We start from the raw sequence: 16,080 nt of genomic DNA on the forward strand, positions 1-16,080 counted from the left end.
AACTGGGTAGTTGTGAGGAGTCAGTGAGCTGAGCATGCCAGGGCTCAGTGCGGAGTGAGGGTGCAGTTATTACCGTCCTCATCCGCCACTATTGGGGCCATCCTGATCCCCAGCCTGGAATATCCCCCGCTTCTGCTAGCTTATCCCCTCTCATCCTTTAAGGGTCTGCTTGACTGTTACCCTGATACCCCACCAGGTCAGGTCTCCGTATTAGGTGGCCTCATATGTTCTGTACTACTTTTGCTTGCCAGCAATGATCACCTCTGTAGTCGTTAATTAAATGTGTAATCACATAATGGTTTAAGGTTTGTCTTCCCCACCAGGGCCAGGATTGTCATCACTGTTTCCCCAGCACTGTCCAGTGAGGGGACCGGCTCCGAGCAACCACTCAGCAAATACTTGTTGAATGAGTAAATGAAAGAATGAACAAATGAGTAAATATTAAACTGATTAATAAGTGCATGCGTGATTAAAGAAATGAGTGAGCAAATGACTTTATGAGTAAGCAAGTGAAGGGAAGAAGTCAAGATAATTCCCAAACTGTACATATCCTAGAGTTGTGTAGATGAGTTTTTCTTCATCTTTCTGAGTTGTGTTTTAATATTCCTGGGGGAAAATGTAACTACGGGCACGGACGAAAAACTGCGACGTGAGGACCGCAGGGACCTCTCCAGGTGCAGGCCGGAGGAGCGTCTCCGTGCACAACCAGCGCGGGAACGTTGTCGGATGAAAAAGTGGAACGGCCGCCCGAAAGGTGGAATTGAACCACTCTGTCGCTAGACAGCTACAGGTTTGAAGCCTGCACCCCAGACCACTGAGGATCATCCGGGCGGAGTCCCTCCTCCCCGAGAAGCTATATAAAGCTCATAAATCCTTAACTTTTAGACTCATGGTGATTTGTGGAGAGTGTAGTTCGGAAGGCTATGAAATAGTTACTTTGAATAGTTGTAATTTTCCTATCTCTTTCTTAGATAGATTTCTTCCAAAATGTTGTCTCTGCCCTATATAACGTGAGTCATCCTCGCGCAGGACCTCGGAAGGCTATGAAATAGTTACTTTGAATAGTTGTAATTTTCCTATCTCTTTCTTACGATAGATTTCTTCCAAAATGTTGTCTCTGCCCTATATAACGTGAGTCATCCTCGCGCAGGACATTGCTCATTTAAATGGCGCTGAGCATTCTGGGAAGGGGCGCCTACGGACCTGGCTGCCTGTTAAAGGGCGAAGAGACCCTTTTTCCAAAGTGAAAAGTCAGTGTTTTAAGAGGAGATACTCAGAGTTCAGCATTCAGAAGTCCCTTCCTGGAAAAATACGAATTCTACTCCTGCGGAGGAGTGGGCTTCTGTCAGAGTCTGACTTGTCCCGGCCCCGGAGCCTCTGGGCTGGCAGCTATGAGGCTGGTGCGACACCTGCTGTTCTTCTGTGGAACTGCGGGGACCTACGGAGTCCTGTGTTCGTTCAATGTTTATCGAACGTCCACTGAGTCCCAGGCACTGTCCTACATGCTGGGGATGAAACACATCCTGTCCCCATCGAGTTTAGATGTTAGACACCATCAGTTTCTGCAACTGCGTTTTATGATTGGGGAAACCGAAGCTCAGAAAGGGGTAGTACCATACCCCAGTTCACACGGTCCATCCAACCTGTGCCGTCGTAATTATTGTTACAAGAAGGGTGACCCTTTTATAACCTAAGTTAGTGATCTCTTGATAACAATATTTTCCCGCATGAAGCTCTTCCATGACTTCCATCTTAGAGTAAAAGTCAAAGTTCTCACCCCAGTTTACAAATCTCTATAATAGCACCTTTCACACCTCTGACGCTGTCTGCTAGCCACTTCCCTCACATACCTGGCTTCGGGCATACAGGGGTCTTGCTGCACACATCAGGCATGTTACCTCCTAAGGACCTTTGCATTTGGTGATCCTGCAGCCTGGATCTCCTTTCTTCCACATGTTCACATGGCTCACTGCCTCCCTTCACTCTGGCCTCTGTTCAAACATCGCCACTCAGTGAGGCCTTCCCGAATGACTCAATTTAAAATAGAAAGCCCTGTCACTGTGTCCACTTACGCTGCTGGACTTTTCTCCATCATCCTCATCACCACCTGCCATATTCTACGTCTATTTGCTTATTGTCTGTCTGCTCCCACTAGAATATCAGCTCCACGAAGACCTAGACCCTGGGCTTCCCAGCACAGAGGGTGTCATCTTGAAGACAGAGTGGGTCACCAAGAACATTCAGGAATTCTTACGGGTGGCCCAGGAGTTCAAGCATGACAGATTTGTGACCTGCTCAGAGAAGATCCATGTGGTTGTGACCAAGACGCCTCTCTCTTCCCAAAGAGGCCAGCCTTGGAGCTCATGCAAAGTTGACTGCAGCTGTTCAATGTCAGCCCCTACCAGCTGCAGAGCAAGTGCTTGAAGACCATGCCCTTGGAGCCTAGTACCCCCGTGGACTTCTAGCTGCTAACTCAGCAGGTGATCCAGTGCATCTATGATATTCCCAATACTGCCAAGCAGCTGGTCACCATCACTGCCTGAGAAAAGAAGCAGTGACCACTCTCCCTATACCCTCACCTGCACCCTGGGATCTTATAGGCCATGGGGCTGGGCCACCCCAGACACTAATCCTCACCCCAACAGAGCCACTGGCACAAGTGCCCTTAGTTCTGTCTCTCTCCCCTGGCAGCCAGGAGCCACAGTACCCATCCCCCTTGAGCCCCGAGGGATGGGGAGGTAGGGTGGCAGGAGTTTCTGTCTCCCGCATTCCATGTACCTCCCCCTGTACATAGCACCCCCTCCCTTCTAGTGTGCAGGGGCCTGCAAGCCATCACCCCCAGCTGGGCTGGCCAGTTAGCTCAGATGGATTCCTCTACCAGCCAGTGGCCAAAAAAAAAGGCATCACTCCCAGCCCCTTGCCCACTGGAGCACCTTCAGCAAAGGGTCAGTCAGGACACTCCAAGTGGGGAAGCTCCCCCTACATGCGCCCCACCCCCATGAGCCAGCTCAGCCTTATGTGGGGGTGCTGAGTGGGGGCATCCCCCTCCTTTGTACTTAATCTCTGTGGATGTCCCCACCCTGTAGCCACCAGCCTTCTTGCTGCTCTTTCCTTTAATGGCAAAGGGCCCCTGCCTAGGGCACAGAGCCCAACCTGTGTGCCGGGGTCCCCAGCAGCAAGCACTGTTATAACTTGTTTTCTCTCTCTTCTCCCCACCTCTTAATTTTAACCTTGTGGTAACTGAGTGTCCCTGCGTGCCTGCATGTGAGTGTGCGGGCAGCAATGACGTTCCGGAGGCCTGGTCCATCTGGAGTTTTGAAGGGTGAGGGGACCAGAGCAGTGGGAACAGCGTTGGGGGTCAGCCTCCCTCCCCCACCTGGGGCCCTGGACTGCTGAGGTAACCAGCCGTGATCCTGCCCGCTGCTTCTCCTCATCGCTGCCCCCACTTCTCTATGAACTTGAAACGAGAACCACTTCCCTCCATCTGTCCTCCCTTCCCTTGTGCAGGGCTAATGTGTTCCAGCTGGGGTGAGGACTGAGCACCTGAGCTTGGGGGCTGGCTCCCCAGGGTCCCCAACTCAGCTGGTGGCTGTAGAGCTGAGAGTTCCCTCCCAGTAACCTCTGCAAGGCCAGCATCCCCCCCACCACCACTTCATGCATCTGCTATGGCCCCAACCTCTGAAGGCCTGGGAGCCTCGCTGCAGCCTGGGAAGGCTGGAGAGGCAGACCACAGCACCTACGCACTGGCCCTTGTCCCCGTTCCACCTCTCCCCCAGGGGGCCAGGCCCTACCTGTGTGGTGGTGTGTGTGCTGACTGACAGGTCATGTGTCAGGTACATTGGTATCAAAAATAAATAAGTGACCATGAAAAAAAAAAAAGAGTATCAGCTCCATGAACCTATGGACTTTGTTTTTCTCATTGTTGTATCCCTAGTGCCTAAAATGTGCTTTCAGCATGGAGCAGATGTTCAGTAAATGTTTGTGGGGTGAATGAAAGAATATGATCACCATTTTCCCCTGAGCCTCAGTTTCCCCATCTGTATAACAGGACTAGTACACTAATCTTACTGGAGTAAGTGAGAGGTGCTCAGTAAAGGCTCTTTCAATCTTCGACCTGTTTCCTGCTTCCAGTGGGGGTGCCAGTGATGGGCTTGGGGGCTTTACTCATTCCTGGACCCATGATCTCAGCCGGTCCCTCTTCCCCAACTCTTTGATAGAGACAAATGGGTACTTGGTCTCATAAAAAGTGTAAATAAAGGCATCTACAGAAAAATTTGCTATTTTTTAAATTATATTTACTTCTTTTTCATTCATGTGGTAAAACCTATATATTAGGATTGCCATTTTAAGCTTTTTTTTTTTGCGGCTGGCTGGTATGGGGATTGGAACCTGTGACCTTGGTGTTATTTAAGCATTTTTAAGCATAAAATTGCGTGGAATGAATTACATTCACAATGCTGTGTGACCGCAACCTCTATTTATTTCCAAAGCGGCTGGCTGGTATGGGGATTGGAACCTGTGACCTTGGTGTTATTTAAGCATTTTTAAGCATACAATTGCGTGGAATGAATTACATTCACAATGCTGTGTGACCGCAACCTCTATTTATTTCCAAAACTTTTTTTTTTTTAAGATGACCAGTAAGGGAATCTTAACCCTTGGCTTGGTGTTGTCAGCACCACGCTCAGCCAGTGAGCCAACCGGCCATCCCTATATAGGATCCGAACCCGTGGCCTTGGTGTTATCAGCACCGCACTCTCCCAAGTGAGCCACGGGGCTGGCCTTTTTTTTTTTTTTTTTAAATTTGCAAATTTAAAATATTGTTCCTGCTTGGCAAATCCATATTCAAGATAAGTCCCCTAAGCCCTCTCTGTTTTAATTAGCTGCTGCTAGGCACCCCCTGTATACAAATTCTGCAGCTGTAACTACTACTTGGAACATCGTTATCTGTCTCTGAAAATGTGACATGTGTCACTAGGGGCAAGTGAGATTTTAAGTGGTACACCAACAAACATTTTAAATGTTTATTTTTTTGTTTTTACTTATACTGTTACCTTCTGTTTCTGGCGAGCAATACTGGCGTCCTTTCAAAGTGGTGAAGTAACATTTCTTTTTAAAAGACATTTGCTTTGTTTTTTTTAAATAAACCAATTTAAAGAAAAATATTAGGTAAATAGCAGAAGGTGTGATATAACGATCATGAAGGTTGTGAGGGAATGACTGAGATTTGGGAAATGTCAGAACTAACAATAGCAGCTTCTGTTTACTAAGCATTTATTATATGCCAAGCTTCATGCCAAGAGCTTTACATGTGGGTATAGTTATGGTGACAGTTTTCCATTTCAGTAAACTGAGGCTTTGAGAGGTGAAGTCACTTGCTCAAGGTCTCACAGCCGCTTCATGCCAAGAGCTTTACATGTGGGTATAGTTATGGTGACAATTTTCCATTTCAGTAAACTGAGGCTTTGAGAGGTGAAGTCACTTGCTCAAGGTCTCACAGCCAAGAGGTAGTGAAGGCAGGACTTAAACACAGGCCTGTGGATCTGTCTCCAGTCTCCCCTCTACCTCCTCCTCCTCCTCAGTTAACAGCTTTGGAAACTGAGGCCCAGAGAGGCCGTGAGGTCCTGTACGTGGTCCCAAGGCAGTTGGGGTGGACAGAAGTGGGCAGATGGGAGACATCTGGGAGGTAGTATACACATAGCTTCATGACTGATTAGATGTGGGAAGTGAGGAAGAAGGAGCCCAAGGTCATACCCGGGTGTCTGGCCTGGTGACAACGTGGGCAGTGGGGACGTCCCTGGATTGGAAATCAGATAGAATGAGGAAAAGTTTCGGATATGTTTGGCGGTGGAGGGAGTGGGGCACGGGGCAGTTTTGCAGAAGTCCCTGGACACCTGGGTCTAGGGCTCAGGTGAGATAGCTGCTCAGTGCGCAGAGTGTCTTGAGCCGAGGCTTGGCTAGCCCCGGAATGAGTGATCTCTCAGCGTCTTCCCCTCAATCATTTCATACTCTAAACACATGCTAGAAGGGTCTTCCGCAGAGATGGGGAAAGTTCTCCTGGAGTATCACTTAAGCGCTTTTCAGTGCAGGAAGGTGAAAGCTGGAGGGCGCCGGAAGCACAGGAGGCCTTGGGTTTTCCACAAGAGTCTTTATTACAGTGTAAATCCAAGCTCAGGCCTCGCCTGGGCCCCATGCAAAGCCCAGGCGTTGGGGCTAGTGGCGTCCAGGAGACGCCACCCCCTCACGGCGCCTCCAGCGGCGGGGTCACGGAAGTGCAGGGCGGTGCCCTGCCTAGTCAACTACAAGTCCTAGAAGGCCCTGCGGCCAAGGTGCCTCGCCTTTCCGGGACTCCTAGAGCAGTGCCTCTTGGGAAATGTAGTCCTGGCCGCTCAGGCAATTGGCGCAGATTCCCTGGTCTGAGCGATCCTGACACCCACCGGGGAATGACGGGCCGAGGCGGGGAGAGGATGGGGATGGATGGGAGATGGAGAGGGGCCAGAGGGCTGCAACGGGTGGGGGCAGGCGTTCCGCAGGCAGAGACACCCCTCTCATTCGGCTTTGGCTTTGGATCCAGACACTGCAGCTGCTGCTGAGGCAAGGGCTCCTGTCCCTGGGATCTTAGCTCGGATCCTGAGGGAGAAACGGGTGGGGTCACAAGGTGGGGCAAGAGACCGGGTGGGCATCTGGGAACTAAGAGGAAAGCTGGATGGGGGAACTAGCTAAGAGCCCAAGTCCCTACCCTCCACATAATGGCCTGTGTTGGAATTGTCTCTCACCCTTCTCAGAGAAGGGGGAATTCAGTCCCAGGGGACTTGGGGACAGGAAGCATAGAAAGAAAAAGTTCCCAAGCTCCCCCTTCCCCCTCCCTGTGCCCTTACTTAGCTTTGACGTGGCTCAGTTGACTGTTCACCAACCCCACATACTGGTCGATCTGGGCCTGGAGAGACCAAGAAGGGGTAAAAGAGGGATTGCAGGGGGTTCTTTGCCTTGGTTGGGGGGAGTGGCTCACCACCCCACCTTCAACTCTAAACCTAATAACGTACCCTTGGAAGTTAGTGGTTCAAGTTGTAGGGTCAGTCTGTTGGGCCCCCCTGTGTGTGGGGAGTGATGTGAGGTAGACAACATGAGTGAGGGCCGGCCCGTGGCTCACTCGGGAGAGTGCGGTGCCGATAACACCAAGGCCACGGGTTTGGATCCCATATAGGGCCGGCCCGTGGCTCACTCGGGAGAGTGCGGTGCTGATAACACCAAGGCCATGGGTTTGGATCCCATATAGGGCCGGCCCGTGGCTCACTCGGGAGAGGGCGGTGCCGATAACACCAAGGCCACGGGTTGTGTCTGAGGCAGGGTGACAGTAGAGGGTATTGGTGTTGGTCCACAAGTCCCCGAGTGGGTTAATTTAAATACTACTTTATTCTCTCTTTTTTCTTTTTCTTTTTTTTAAATACTAGTTTAATTTATAGTGTTAGTTGACTTTGTGAGTCTCGATGATTTGGCCTGTGAGGGAGTTAATTAGGACTATATCTCTGGCAGGGAGTGTATCATTTGACTCTCAGCTGGCTGCAGAGGGAGTGTCAGTCTGTCTGCCTGTCCCTGGATAGGCTGGATGTCAATCGATCCTGGTTATGTTAGTGTTCTGGGCAACAGCCATCCCACCAATTGTCAGGCATAAGAGTCAGTCCCTGGCTGTTTCAGGGAGTAAGGGCATCAGCAGGTAGACAGCATGAGTGAGGGCCGGCCCGTGGCTCACTCGGGAGAGGGCGGTGCCGATAACACCAAGGCCACGGGTTCAGATCCCTATATAGGGATGGCCGGTTAGCTCACTTGGGAGAGCGTGGTGCTGACAACACCAAGTCAAGGGTTAAGATCCCCTTACCAGTCATCTTACAACATGAGTGTATGCCAGAGTGTCTGTGTCTTGGGCACAAAGGTTAATCTTTGAGTGAGTCACATGTGTGTGTGCATGTGCGTGTGTCTGAGGCAGGGTGACAGTAGAGGGTATTGGTGTTGGTCCACAAGTCCCCGAGTGGGTTAATTTAAATACTACTTTATTCTCTCTTTTTTCTTTTTCTTTTTTTTAAATACTAGTTTAATTTATAGTGTTAGTTGACTTTGTGAGTCTCGATGATTTGGCCTGTGAGGGAGTTAATTAGGACTATATCTCTGGCAGGGAGTGTATCATTTGACTCTCAGCTGGCTGCAGAGGGAGTGTCAGTCCGTCTGCCTGTCCCTGGATAGGCTGGATGTCAATCGATCCTGGTTATGTTAGTGTTCTGGGCAACAGCCATCCCACCAATTGTCAGGCATAAGAGTCAGTCCCTGGCTGTTTCAGGGAGTAAGGGCATCAGTCAGTCTGCCTGTCTGTCTTTGGATGTTTGTCAGGCTCAGATTATGTGTAGGGCTAGATGGCATCAGTCTGTCTGTCTCCAACTGGAATATATGTCTGCCAGTCTATGGTGGTATCACCTTGAGGTGATCCACGGGGAAAGGGGAAGAAGGCACTCATCTGTCTGCCTGTTTCTGGCTGAGCTGAGTGTTGTTCAGCCTCAAGCTGTATCAGAGAGAGAAGGCATCAGTTAGGCCATCTCTCTCTGGCTAAGACATGCCAGTCAGACCTCAGATCTATCATCAGTAGGAGTATTAGTTAGTCTACCTGCCATGGGTTGGGGTATGTCAGTCAGGTCCTGGCTTTGTCAGGGGACACCATGCAAAATGCCTGTCTCAGGCCGGCCCGTGGCTCACTCGGTAGAGTGCGGTGCTGATAACACCAAGGCCACGGGTTCGGATCCTATATAGGGATGGCTGATTTGCTCACTGGCTGAGCGTGGTGCTGACAACACCAAGCCAAGGGTTGAGATCCCCTTACCGGTCATCTTTAAAAAAAAAAAAAATGTCTGTCTCTGGCTGTTGAAACATATTAGTTAGACTCCAGATCTATGGAGGAAGGGCAGCAGCAAGAACAACTGTGTCTGGCCGGGATATCTGTCAATGGGACCCTGGTTCTAGAAGGGAGGCAGTCAGACCAGCCGTGTTTGGCTAGGGTACTGGCAAGTGAGGGCTTGTCATACTCACCTGGTGCTGCCGATACAGCAGGGGGACAGTGAATAAACTGATCACTCCTGCAGGAACAGAGATGCGGGTCAGGGTTCTCCCAGGCAATTAACAGTTCCATCTGGAGCCCTGGCCCCCACCAAACACCAACAAGCCGCCCCCACCAAACACCAACAAGCCACCCCACCAACCTTGCCCTCCACAGCCTTCCCAGCTTACCCAGAATGAGAAGAGTCAAACCATTGAAGATTGCACCCACGAAGGTCAAGATGTAGAACAGGAGGGCCAGCTGAGGATGAGGGTCAGGGTCAGCACAGCCTGCAGGCTGTGAACTCACCCAGCAATGGCCCTCCCACCCCCCAGGGACACAGAGCTGAATGTTGGAAATACAGGAGGGGGTGGGGGCTTCAGGGCACCTTGAGGGAATCCACGAGGTCTTCTACCAGGAAGAAATGCCGCAGCTGGGTGGCCATAGAGATCACATAGGAGGCAATCTGCTGGGACAAACGTTCTGTCTGCTCGCGAGTCAGGGTCAGGTCCACATCCAGGTAGGCCCTGAAGGGAGAAAGAGGTATGGGGCTACTCAGTGGGTGGATGGAGCTCAATCCAGTGGGGGGAAGGGGGGTGGCTGAAATAAGGGCAAGAAATGGGGGTAGGGGAAAAGACCAGAGTTAGGATTGAGCAACAATTCAAGGGAACCACTTATGAGAGCTGGGATCAAGAGAAGGGATCAAGAATTAAGGGTACAGGTTAGAATCAGAGATTAGGGTTGGGGGTCAGAGGTCAGAACCTGGTTTAAAGTCAGAGTCAGGGACATGTTAGAGGATCAGTACGCAAAAGGAGCAGGATGGGCTAAGGCCAGGGTGAGTTAGTGCCTGATTTGAGGTTACAGGTTATGACTTAGGGTCAGTGCTGGGGTCTGGACAGAGGTTAGGGTCAGGGGCCAGGGGTTCTCACTGGAAGGGGTTGGCTCCATCCCCGCGGTGCACGGCCTGCAGCACTTTGCGGTAAACCCTGAGAGAGATGGTGCCACAGAGCAGCAACAGTGCCACATGGGCGGCCACAGACACGATGCTAAAGTGCAGGAGGCAGAGGAGGGAGACCATGAGGCCTGTGAAGACCACTCCTGATGTCCTTGTGTCCTTCCAGTACAGCAGGTCCGCCACTGTGGAGGAGGGGAAGGCATCAGGCTGGGGCTTGGACCTGACCTGGCTGACACCTTAACATTCCATTTCCTGTCCCATGGTTGAACCATGACTTCACAACACGTCTGTTTGAGTCTTAACCTGATTTCCAATTCTTAGCATCTTCTTTTCCTCCATGCTTGCTTGCCTTCTTCTCACCTGGAAAACCCAAGTTAACCATCTAGCAAGTTCCCTTACTCTTACTCCTGCCCATATAATTATGTGCAGACACACAAATATATACCCATGCTTCTTGGGTGTTGTTTATGAAAAATGAAATTATAGCGCTGGCTGGTTAGCTCATTTGCTTAGAATATGGACCAAGGTCCAGGGTTCAATCCCTATACTAACCAGCTGCCAAAAAAAAAAATATTATATATATGAGAGTATTTCAAAAAGTTCATGGAAAAATAAAACTAAAAAATAATACAAATCTTTCCATGAACTTTTTGAAGACTCCTCATGTGTGTGTATACATATGTATACACACACACACACACACTCTTCTGCATTATGCATATCTCACTCCACTTTTCCTCCTAGAATTCCCTTCTATTCTTAGTTAACTGGAATAGCTCAATTCTTCCTTTTTTAAGCGCCACATGATATTCAGTAGAGTGGCTGTGCCATCGTTCATTTGATTTACCCATGCACCTATTACTGGGTCCTTTGTTTTGTTTCCTAACCCCTTCCTCCAAAACAGGGCTGTAAGCAACACCCTTCTACAGATGTTCTTGCCTCCTGGAGGTCCTGTTTCTTTTTTTCTTTTTCTTTTTTTTTTTAAAAGATGACCGGTAAGGGGATCTTAACCCTTGACTTGGTGTTGTCAGCACCACGCTCAGCCAGTGAGCAAATCAGCCATCCCTATATAGGATCTGAACCCGTGGCCTTGGTGTTATCAGCACCGCACTCTACCGAGTGAGCCACGGGCCGGCCTGAGACAGGCATTTTGCATGGTGTCCCCTGACAAAGCCAGGACCTGACTGACATACCCCAACCCATGGCAGGTAGACTAACTAATACTCCTACTGATGATAGATCTGAGGTCTGACTGGCATGTCTTAGCCGTCCTGTTTCTGAGATAGAATCCCAGGGGCGGAATTGCTGGGTAGACTGGTTATGCTTTTTATTTTTTTTAATGTCATAAATTTGTCAGATTGCTTACTAGTAAGTCTATAACAATTCTTTATTTCCATGAGCAACACGAAAGTGATCTTTTCCGAACATCCTGCCCAGCAATGGCTGTTATGGTTCTTTTAAATTTTTGCCAACCTGACCCGTGTAAAGTGATCTCTCCAAGATAACCTTACCAACACATTTGTGTAAGTCCTAACCGTATTAATAACACCATCCTCCTTTTTAAGCCCTAACTCAAAATTCTGACCCCTTTCTGAGACCCTAAACTCACCTCCCAAGCCCAACCTGAGCCCTGACCAGTGGCCTCCGGACACCAGCCTTTCATCTCATCTAAACTTTAATAATCCTCTCCTTTGAGCCCTGAACCAGGAGCTCAGTACTCCCCTATTTCCTTTCAGACCCTCTCCATCCTTCCAGCCTCACTCCAATCAAACTGATCCACCAGGGTCCCCCTTAGAGACTGACCTCCATCACTTCTCTATACCCCTATACACATCCCCCCATTTACCACTAAACAGGGCAGCCCCACTACCTCCCCAAGGCAGGCGGCGCCAGTGGGTGGGGGAGGGGCCGGGTCGCCTGAGGCGGGGGCTAAGTTTAGGCACGCTGGGGGAGGGGGCCTCGCCCGCAGCTGTGCTGGCTCATCCAGCCCCTGAGTGACAGTGCCGCCTGGGCCTGAGGCGGGGGGAGGGGGCCTCTCTGCTCCTGGGCCCCAGAGCCTTGGCTAGGAGGAGAAGGGACCCCATGCCTCCTCCACCCCTCCCTAAACGCCCCCTCAGTCCCCTTAGCCCCAGCCTGCAGCGCTGGGGAATGTAAGACCGATAGGAAACATCCCCCAGATTTGAGAGGCATCAAAGCGAAACTGAACTCCTTTCTGCCGTCCCCCCAGCACCAGTCCAGCCCGCCGCACAAGCCCACCTTTACTCCCCATCTTGGCTCCAAGTGAGAGGCTGAGGACACCGCTGCTTCTAGGGGATTTTGTCCACTTCAGTAGAACCCGGAGAAGAGAGTACGGGGGCGGGGCCCCTTTGTACCCAGCCAATGGCTGTCCATAGAGGTGGGGACAATTCCAAAGTTGGAACTTTCTTTGTAAACAGCCAAAAGCACTGATGTCTATAGCCGACTCATTCCTAGAGGCGGAGCATATTTTAAAGTAAAGCTGGGCCGATAGGTGTGGTCAGGGAAGAGAAGAGTTTTAGGAGGCGTAGAGTTTACTTGTAAATGTGCCCGGCCACGTCCCGAGAGAGCCTTATGTTTTCAGGGATTTGGTCCTGTCCAGAATCACCCTCTAGGGGGAGCACTCCAGAAGAGGGAGGATTAATTTTTGGCAATCGGCAAATCCTAATGCTTGAAGGAGGCCTAACTTCTCCAGTGGGCGGGCAACTGTATAGAAAGAGACGATAGTAATTTCAGATAACAGGGAAGTCTTTTATAGGGCGGGGCTTATAATGTCTGGCCAGTAGCAATACCTCCCTTCTCTAATACCTCCTCCCTTCTCTACTATCCTCTGTTCCTTTGCTAGGTCGGTCCCTTTTTTTTTTTTTTTTTTTTTTTTTTAAAGATGACTGGTAAGGGGATCTTAAGCCTTGATTTGGTGTTATCAGCACCACGCTCTCCCAAGTGAGCCACGGCCAGCCCGGAGGATTGGAATTTAAAGGGACCAACCTAGGGCCGGCCCTGGCTCACTTGGGAGAGTGTGGTGCTGATAACACCAAGGCCACGGGTTCAGATCCCTATGTGGGGATGGCCCCGGTTAGCTCACTTGGGAGAGTGTGGTGATGACACCAGCAAGTCAAGTCAAGGGTTAAGATCCCCTTACCGGTTGGTTGAATGAATGAATGAATAAACAAATCAGTCAATCAATCAATCAATCAATTCCACTCCTCCCTTCACAAACTCACCTAAAAGGTGTGGCTCCAATGTAAGTTCTGATTGGTCCGTGCTATCGAGGCACTGTCCCGTGATTGGCTCCCGCTCCAGCAGCCCCCAGGGTTCTTCCTCGTCGAGCCTGGGCTGATCAGGACCAGAGTTCGAATCTTGGTATCGGGGTGGGGACGGGGTACGGGCCTGGGAGGTTCCAGAGCCCGGGCTGGGCTGGGGAGTCAAGACCTTGGGTGGCGAGGTCTGAGCAAGTCGAAGTTGTAGGTCCAGTTCTGGCGTGGTAGAGAGAGAGGGCCGTGAGCTTTCTCCTTGGAGGTGTCCCGAGGAGAGAGCACCCACCCCTCATGGCTTTGGTCCTGGTACCACATCTCACCTTCCCCAGCCTCTCCTGCCTCTGATGCGTCGGGCTCCTCGTCTTCCAGAGGGGTGGAACTGCTGGTGGCGGAATCCTCTCCGGATCCCGCTCCCCGGGCCGCCCAGCCCAGCTGGTCTAGCCGGAGCCTCAGGTCCTCGAGGGGCCGCTCAGCCTGAGGGGCAGTGTCGGGGTCACTGCCGCGTCCCGGCTCTGGGGATTGGCTCAGGCTGGGGATGCTCTCCAAGCTGTCGCCCAGGCCGGGCTGAGGGGGTTGGTCTCGTGGTTCCGAGACTGAGCGGCCTTGGGGCCGGGGGCGGCGGGCAGCTGAATCCCTGCGCCCCCCGGAGCCCACTACGCCATCGAAGGCGATGTAGGAGAAGGTCAGCTCCCGGGGGGTGCCCCAGTCCTGCGACGTGGTCTCCTCGTCGTCCTCCGAGAATTCCCGGGCTGTGTGCAGCTCCCGAAAATCTGAGTCGTCGTTCCCTCCTGCAGTGGGTAAAGGAGGGCCCTGAGCTTCTCTGAGCCTGACACCCAGCCCTGACCTCCCTTCAAGTCCCATCCTCACATCCTCCCCCACCACTTACCTTCTGTGGAATCAGGGGTAGAGGAGGCTGTAGAAGGAGCTTCTTCTGTGAGAGGGAAAGAATCGAAGACTCTTAGAAGCTTAGACTGCCCGAATCACAGAACTGTGCCAGTCCTAGAATCTTGGATGGTCCGAATTAAGGAATTTTAGAATATTTGAATCACAATACCTTTAGAACATGCTACACACAGACTGTAAAACCTTAGCATCACTGTCATCAGGAGCTCAGAGTCTTAGAAGTTCAAATCTAGGAATATTAATCTTAGAGCCTTCAAATTAGGAATCTCGGGAGGTTCCAATTCATTTATTCGTTCAACAACCATTTATTGAACAAATACTATGTGCCAGGCACTATTCTAGACTCTGTGATACAGCTGTGAACAAAACAGACTAAATCCCTGCCCTTGTAGAGCTTACACTCTATGAGAGAGATAGACAATAAATAAGTAAATATATAATGTTGGGTGCTGATACGTGTGTGGAGAAAAATAAAAGCAGATTAAGGGAAGAGAAAGTGAAGGGGTGCTGTTTCAGACAGGTTGATCAGGAAGGCTTTTCTGATAAGATGACATTTGAGCAGAAAACTGAATGAAGTGAGTAAGCCATGTGCATGTCTAGGGAAGAGTCCTTCAGGCAGAGGGGAAAGCCAGTGCAAAGGCCCTGAGGCAGGTACTATGCTTGGCATGGTTTAAGAACAGAGAGGTGTGAAGATGTGACTGGAGCAGAATGACTGAGGGGGAAGCGGTGGGAGATGAGAACAGAGAGGTAAGGTGGGCAGACCAGCAGGGCTCGCTTTGAACTTCGAAATACAAGTACAAAGGGAGATCCTAGAATATTGGGATAATACTCTAAAATGCTGAAATCACAAATTCTTAGAATTTTGGCATCTGGACACCCTAGACATTAAAGTGGCTAGATCTGAGATTGCTGAAATCCCCAGCTGTCAGAACCACCCTGTGTGGGACAGAGAATGGTAGACATGGACTGCTAGAGCTGTGAGCTCAGAATTTGTGAGGATCAGACCAGTCGTTTTCAAGTGGGAATTCAGCCCTCAGAGCTAGCTTGGGGATTTGCACACAGTAGATGCTCAATTCTGCTTGGAAATTGAAATCGGACACCCCTCGCCCCCATCTGGTTTCCACGGCTTGGGAATCGGAGGCTTGGAGTGGAGTGGCTCTTCCCCAAGGTTATCACTAATCAGTGGTAAATCTCATTAAGGACCCAGGAGTCCTGTTCTCAACTCAGGGATGGCTGTTTTCTGGGGACAGGGGGGTGGACAATTTGGGCGAGGTCGGGGCTGCCTCTTGGGCAGAAAACGGGGATGAAATGTGAAGACGAGTGATGGGGAGTCAGAACCCTCTTCTCTATCCTGGCTCTACCCCTTCATTCGGCCCCTTCCCTGCCAGCTGCAGCCAGCACCAGGGCCAGGGGACAGCTCCCCGCGGACATCCTCATTCTCGGGCGGGGCCGGGCGGCACATCCCAGCTCCTAGCGCGCCCCCCGCCATCTCTCTCAGTGCCCCTCACCTCTACCCTGTTTCACCCGGTCCTCTGGGTCCGGATGCCCCTGTCGCCACCAGAGCGCGGGGGGAGGGGAGCGCTTCCTTTGTCTCCTTCGCCTCCTCCCCCGATCCCGGCTCTCCCGCGGCCCAACGCGGAGGGGATACCGAGGAGGACCCCACCAGGGCCTCTGGGCCCCACACCAGACTAGAGCCTCCCTCTACTCACTGCAGTGGGCGAAGACCGGCAGGACCTGCCCCATGGCCCCCCTCGGGCCTGCATCAGGACCCCCGCCCACTCCGGCCGCGCCGCCCTGGGCCCGGGGCCGCGGGAGCTCATCTCCGCCGCGCCCACGACGCTGCCGCCATCCTCGCCGCCTCCTCAAAAAAA

At 51.4% G+C, this 16,080-nt stretch overlaps 1 protein-coding gene and 1 non-coding gene across 2 annotated transcripts; both read right to left on the bottom strand.

Moving 5' to 3' along the window:
* Positions 1-745: 745 nt before the first annotated feature.
* TRNASTOP-UCA lies at positions 746-831 on the bottom strand. The gene has a single exon. It is a non-coding gene; the product is annotated as a tRNA-Tyr (tRNA).
* A 5,300-nt stretch (positions 832-6,131) lies between these two features.
* Positions 6,132-16,067, bottom strand: RTN2 (reticulon 2). The gene is made up of 10 exons (XM_008577754.1): positions 15,919-16,067; positions 14,193-14,237; positions 13,627-14,094; positions 13,274-13,525; positions 10,009-10,216; positions 9,468-9,606; positions 9,271-9,340; positions 9,073-9,119; positions 6,879-6,937; positions 6,132-6,630 (listed from the first exon to the last, which is right to left on the bottom strand). The coding sequence occupies exons 1-10, from the start codon at positions 15,950-15,952 to the stop codon at positions 6,549-6,551; spliced, it is 1,404 nt and encodes a 467-aa protein (XP_008575976.1). The 5' UTR covers positions 15,953-16,067; the 3' UTR covers positions 6,132-6,548.
* Between the last annotated feature and the right edge of the window lie 13 nt (positions 16,068-16,080).

Source organism: Galeopterus variegatus, unplaced genomic scaffold (genome assembly GCF_000696425.1).
Source record: "Galeopterus variegatus unplaced genomic scaffold, G_variegatus-3.0.2 Scaffold1573, whole genome shotgun sequence".
Classification (NCBI taxonomy): domain Eukaryota; kingdom Metazoa; phylum Chordata; class Mammalia; order Dermoptera; family Cynocephalidae; genus Galeopterus; species Galeopterus variegatus.